This window comes from Lactuca saligna, chromosome 4, assembly GCF_052625555.1.
Source record: "Lactuca saligna cultivar CGN05327 chromosome 4, ASM5262555v1, whole genome shotgun sequence".
Lineage (NCBI taxonomy): Eukaryota > Viridiplantae > Streptophyta > Magnoliopsida > Asterales > Asteraceae > Lactuca > Lactuca saligna.
The window spans coordinates 1,042,727-1,048,981 of NC_136420.1; the positions used below are offsets into that span (position 1 = coordinate 1,042,727).

The 6,255-nt window shown below is 34.7% G+C and overlaps 1 protein-coding gene across 1 annotated transcript; it reads left to right on the top strand.

The window, feature by feature from the left end:
- The first annotated feature begins 3,665 nt into the window (after window positions 1-3,665).
- On the top strand, window positions 3,666-5,445 carry LOC145044274 (uncharacterized). Its single transcript, XM_078993154.1, has 4 exons — window positions 3,666-3,962; window positions 4,037-4,189; window positions 4,266-4,312; window positions 4,590-5,445. Exons 1-4 carry the CDS (start codon window positions 3,666-3,668, stop codon window positions 5,443-5,445), a joined length of 1,353 nt encoding a protein of 450 aa, XP_078849280.1.
- The last annotated feature ends 810 nt before the right edge of the window (window positions 5,446-6,255 follow it).

The following is a 6,255-nucleotide window of genomic DNA, read 5'->3' on the forward strand; positions in this document are numbered from 1 at the left end:
ACTAAAAGTGCAATTGTTCAATAGTTGAGAAAAAGGGTCCAGAACCTTCCTAGGGAAGGTGGTGGATGAAATCGGAGATATATGTAAGATTATTCTAGAGTTTTTAGAACATCTTATCATATATGGATAATAAAAGGAGGTGGATAATTACCATATTTGAGATTAGGGTTATCCATAGCATCCTTGGTGTACTATAAATAGAGCCCTTAAGCCTTGGATTTTAGGCCACTCTTTGGAAGAAGCAAGAACCGAATTTTTTTATCACCTCCTCCTCTCTCATATCATTCTCTCGCATTGTGTGTTTGTGAGTCATTAGAGGCGTTAAACTTGTGACACTAAGTCCTCAAACTTCAAGATCTACATGGGAATCATTGTTATTACAATATAACAATCAAGGTATGTTACTAAACCCTAGTTTTATATAGATTTAGAAAATTGTAGACACTTCCTAGGGTTTCTCCTTTAGTGTTTAAATTTGCATTTTACCCATCAGTGGTATCATAGCCTAGGATTAGTCGTCTATTGAATATGATGAAATTGTGAATTGTTCAAAGGAGAATGAAACATAATCGTCATTCTGTTCATCGAACTCGTTGAATTGGGTTTTGAACTCGACGAATTGACATGCAACTCGACGTGGTAATTGGCCAACTCGACGAGTTACACTTTTTGATCCTAAATTTTCGGTTTTGATAATTGTCTCATGGATTAATTATGATAAATACCTTAAATTTGTTTTAATTGTTTAAAATTGGATATTTTAATCAGTAATTTTGTATCCTTACCATGAATCCATGATTGGGTTAAAGTTTTTTGATAAAGATAAAATTAATTTGTTAATTTAATTATTAAAAATTTAACCTAGTATTTTTGAAAAGTTTTAAAAATATATCCTTGGTTTTAAAATTAAAAATTTAAATTAAATAGTTTAATTTTGAAAAGTTAAAATTTAAGAGCCCTAGTATTTTAAAAGTTTAAAATACACCCTTATATATATATATATATATATATATATATATATATATATATATATATATATATATATATATATATATAAAAGAAAAATTACTCTTGCCGTTAGTAGACCCTATTCACGAAACTGGTCTATAAGGGGAGTTTAAAGAAGCAGCCTATAAAATGACGTCAGTAGCTATCCACTATTACCGACCGCTCTCTTGACTAGTGGAGGGTTGTAAGCCGAACGGGTTTTATAGGACACTTAATTCTCATTAATAAGTATAACGGAATACATAAGGTAACTACATGTTTTTATAAAATTCTCAATCTTAGTTAATATAAATTTGATGTTAATCCATGAAATTGCAGATTGCAGTTTATAAAATTTGTTAGTGGAGCGTCCGTGGTTAACCGACACACTAATATAGACTAATATAGTGTGGCAATAGGTAGCTCGTAAATTATCACTGATTAATGGAGCGTGTGTTGTTAACCAGCACGTTAACTAGATGATAAATGGCATCGAGAGTACCAAACTAATTTGCGTCGAGATTAAACATGACATTGAATAGTTCAATGAATCTTAAAAAAACTAGGAATTTCATTTAAAACTTAATTCACTTAAAATTTCGTTTTCGTAGTGGTGAAATTGGTAAATCATCATTTACCTACCTTTAAATAATTTGCAATTAGATTACGGCATCCATCTTCTGAATTATGAATTATTTAGTTGGATCTTAGCCTTAATATTTCATTTGGATGTTAAATTGAGGATTTTCTTATCTAATCAAATCTTATCCTTTTTCCTTTTCAGATGTCAACTTCAAACAATTCTTCCAGCTCCTCCAACAACTCCAACCACTTCTCGCTCTTGAGCATCTTCTCGAATGTCACCTTTGATGTTTCTAATTTTAAGAACAAATTACTGAAATAGTCCCTATGGTTTGGCTAAGGTTGCTTGTTTGGTCCCTTTGTTTTGTTTTGCACTCGGACCATCCCCACATTTTCTTTTTTATTACCCGCCTGGTCCCTGGGTCCGTTAGTCGTCAATTCCAAACGTTAAGTCACCCACGTGCTTCGCACATGAGGTTATTTTCGTCATTTTATACATGGCGCCTAAATACAATGCCAATCGTTTCTTCATTCCGATCATTTTACGATCACCTCCCTCTCATACACACACACACACACACACTCTCTCTCTCTCTCTCTCTCACTTAATCTGTAACTCATCAAAATCGAGTAGAAACCCTAAATCCTCAAAATTTTGCAAGAATCATTGAAGCAACAATGGTGGGTTGGAGGATTAGAGCAAAGATGGAAGAAATAGCCGTTGAAAAACATTACGGTAACCCCGTATTTTCAAAAGTTAAATTTATCACTTACAAATTTCAATCTAATAAGTTAAAGCTTTCTCTTTTACAGCTGGTCATCCAACCATCTTCTCCATCAAATTATTCTATGGTGGAGAGTTTACGAAGTTTCATGGAAGGAGGTACGTCAAGGGCAAAGAAAGATACATTGATATATTGGACATTGATGAGTTCTGTGTACAAGATATTGATGAGATGATGGAGACCCTAAGCTATGTTGAGGAGGGTAAGTTGCTCTATTACCACTTCAAAAGACCCTTTTCAAATTTGGACTTTGGGTTGTTTGCATTGGCTAGTGACAGTGACATTAACCGTTTAGGTTCATATGTGGGTAAACATAAATTGATTGAAGTTTATGTTGAACATGGTCAAACAGTGTTGCATACATATACAATTTCATCTACCCCTAGTAAATTTAGGATAGAAGAAATCGTTGATCAACCTTCATGTAGTAAAAGTCTAGTTTTGGAATGGAAGGAAACTGAAACAGGGGATTATATTGGATCAAGTAAAGCAGTTGTTGTGCCAACAAAAGAAACTGCAACTGACCAAATTTATGCCCAATGTGAAACACAAGGTATATTTGATGAATTTGATGAAATTATAAATGAAGAACCTAGAGGGAATACTTATGAAAGTGACAATAGAGATGATGTTGATGATAGTGGTGATAGTGATGATAGTGAGTGCTTTGTTAAATATTGATGACGATATAGAGTGGGTGGGTGATCTTGGAGGGTGAAATGTCAAGGAAACAGAAACAAGGGAAATTGGTGATATTGAGGTTGTAAACAATGAGGTATTCTTATATGAGTCATCATCTGATGAAGGTGACAACAATAGGAGAAGAAAATTAATTAAGGCAATTCGAAGGGCAATGGAAAATAGTGAAGCAAGAGTTAGTGATCCATTCTATGTGTACCAAAAATTCACCTCATCTGAAGAATTGAAAGATGCAATAAGACAACATGCTGTGGAGATAAGGAGGGAAATAGACTTCATAAAAAATGACAAAAATAGAGTGAGAGCTATTTGTAAAGGTACTATCCTAGACCATGGTCAACTTGATCCATGTAGCCCAGTCAAAGCCATAAAGAAAGTGAAGAAAAGAAGTGTCCATGGGTACTTTATGCTAGCAAGTGGGAACAAGATGTTGACTGGGAGATCAATACCTATGAAAAAGAGCATAGATGTCTACAAACAAGAAATTTGAAAGCTTGTACCTACAAGTTTTTGGCAAAGAAAATAGTGCAAAAAATTGAAAGCAACCCTACACTCCCTACACGAGCTTTACAAGAACAACTTCAATGTGAATACCAGGTAGATATTTCGAAGATGAAGGTATTTAGGGCTAAAACAGAAGCATTGAATCAAGTAAGGGGCGACTATACAGGGCAATATAATACACTACGAGACTATGTTCAAGAACTTTGCACTCGAAACCGAGGGACAACAGTTAAGATAGAGGTCGAAAGTGAGCCAATCCCATCTTTTGAGACTAGAACTTTCAAATGGATATACATTTGTCTAGGGCCATTAAAGAAAGGTTTTGTAGCTGGCAAAAGAGATTACCTTGGTTTGGATGGGACTTTTATGAAAGGGCCTTATCCTGGAATGATACTCATAGTAGTGGTAAGATGTAAACACATATCTTTTTTCATTTTATTCCATTTTAATTAAATTACTAACTCCTTCACTATGTTTAGGGTCTTGATGGAAATAATTGTACATATCCTTTGGCATATGTTGTCGTAGAGGCTGAGAATATAAATTCATGGACTTGGTTCTTAAGGTCCTTGGGTGATGACATTGATTTGCAAGCTAATTCCAACTTTACCTTTATATCTGATAGACAGAAGGTAAGTAATTTCAATGGACTTGGTTCTTATTGTACATTGTATACATTACATCTAATGTTGTTTACTTTTTGTACAGGGCTTGTTGCAAGCAATTGGTACATTGTATCCATGTGCAGAACACAAGTTTTTTCTGCGACACATTCATGAAAACATGAAGAAAATGTGGAGGGGAAAGGTGTTTTAGGACATGTTGTGGAACTGTGCAAGTACAACAACAATACAAGAATTCAACCATGCTATGGAAGAGTTAAGAAAGCTAAACAATGACTGCTACGAATGGTTCAATCTATTCCACCTCAACATTGGTCTAGGGCACACTTCACGAGTTTGTTTTATTTTTTTGAGTTAATTGTTACCAAATGATTCACTTTCTCACATAATTTTTTATTTATATTGTAAGGTGGGCTCATTATTATGGGCTTCTGAATAACTTGTGTGAGACCATAAATAATCAAATTAAGAAAGCACGTGACCAACTAATTATCACATGCCTTGAGTACATTAGAGAGTACATTATGTTAAGCATTGTGAGTGTCAAAAAAGTAATTGATAAGGCTGTTGGACCATTAACTCCAGCTGCAACAAGTGTGCTTGAAAGAAACAAATCTGATGCAGCTCAATGTGTGGGTAAGTTCTATGGGAATGGAAAATATCAGGTGAGTGGTCCATGGATGGACCAATGTGTGGTAGACATGGTTCAACACACATGTTCTTGTAGAATATGGGAACTCACTAGTATACCCTATAAACATTCCCTTGTTGCTATATGGGACATGAGAAAAAATAAGCAGAATGTTGGTGTACCTAAAGAATGGGTTCATTCTACTTACTGGTTAAAAACTTGGAAGGAAATGTATTCTTTCAAGATTGAACCAATTAATGGAAGAAGAATGTGGGAAAAGTTTCCATGTCCAACCACTTTGCTTCCTCCCAATCATCGTGTCCTTATTGGAAGACCAAGGAAGAAAAGAAGGAAGTCAGCTGTTGAATTAGAAGATATGGTGAAGGGTGGTACGACATCAAGGAAGGAAAAGAGTGTGACATGCTCAAAATGCAAAAAGCTTGGTCATAATAAAAGAAGCTGCAAAGGTCAAAGTGCATGTAATGCTAGTTCAAGCAAGAAAGGGAAGGTTGGGAATAAAGCTAAAAGTGTAGGTGATGGTACTTCAATCAAGAAAAGGAAGTTTGGGAAGAAAGATCAAAGTGCAGGTGATGGTACTTCAAGCAAGAAAGGGAATGTTGGGAAGAAAGCTTAAAGTGTAGGTGGTGGTAGGCAAAGTGGAACTCAAAGTGCATGTGATGGAATTTCAAGCAGGACAAGGAAGGCTGGGAAGAAAGGGAAAAGTATTACTTAAGTTATGATTGTGTTATCATATGTTGTGTTTGTGCTATAACCAATTATGGTGTTATGATCTTTTGTGTTTGTTATATTTGTCATTATGTTTTGTGTTTGTGTTATGAACAATTATGGTATGACTTTTGGGACTCATTGTCTATGTATGGTATGACTTTTAATGTATCTCTATTTTTAATTACAGTATGGACAATTAGTGCTATAATATGTTGCTATGTTTTTGTTTTAATTCAATTCTATTCAGTTCAATCATTCAATTCATTTCCATCAATCATCCAATTCTATTTAATCATTAAATTCAATTCCACCAATTATTCAATTCAATTCCATTCTAATTCAATATCATTCAATTCTATTCAACACCATTCAATTCTATTTAATTCAATTCAATTCCATTCCAACAGAAAACCAGTCAATTGCATTCCATTACAAACCTCTCAATTCCATTCCATTGTAAAACAGTCAATTCCATTCCATTCCATAATAAAACTGTAACACCCTGATTTGGTATGTTATTTAATATTATTATTTATTCAAGTTTCAAGAGGGACTCGACGAGTCAGTAGCCTGACTCATCGAGTAGAGACGGGATTTCGAGCACGTTTGTGTTGGTGGGCGAGTCCATATCTTGGACTCAGCGAGTCCATCAGTCTGAATGAAACCCTAAATCCCTGGGTTTTGCACCCTATTTAAGCCATGTTATGAGCCCTAA

What these genes read in the sequence shown, in the direction of transcription:
- LOC145044274 (XM_078993154.1), top strand. Translation starts at nt 3,666, where the DNA reads ATGAAGGTATTTAGGGCTAAAACAGAAGCATTGAATCAAGTAAGGGGC. An exon ending in TTATATCTGATAGACAGAAG is followed by an intron (nt 4,190 to 4,265) that starts GTAAGTAATTTC and finishes CTTTTTGTACAG; the next exon opens with GGCTTGTTGCAAGCAATTGG. An exon ending in TATCCATGTGCAGAACACAA is followed by an intron (nt 4,313 to 4,589) that starts GTTTTTTCTGCG and finishes TTATATTGTAAG; the next exon opens with GTGGGCTCATTATTATGGGC.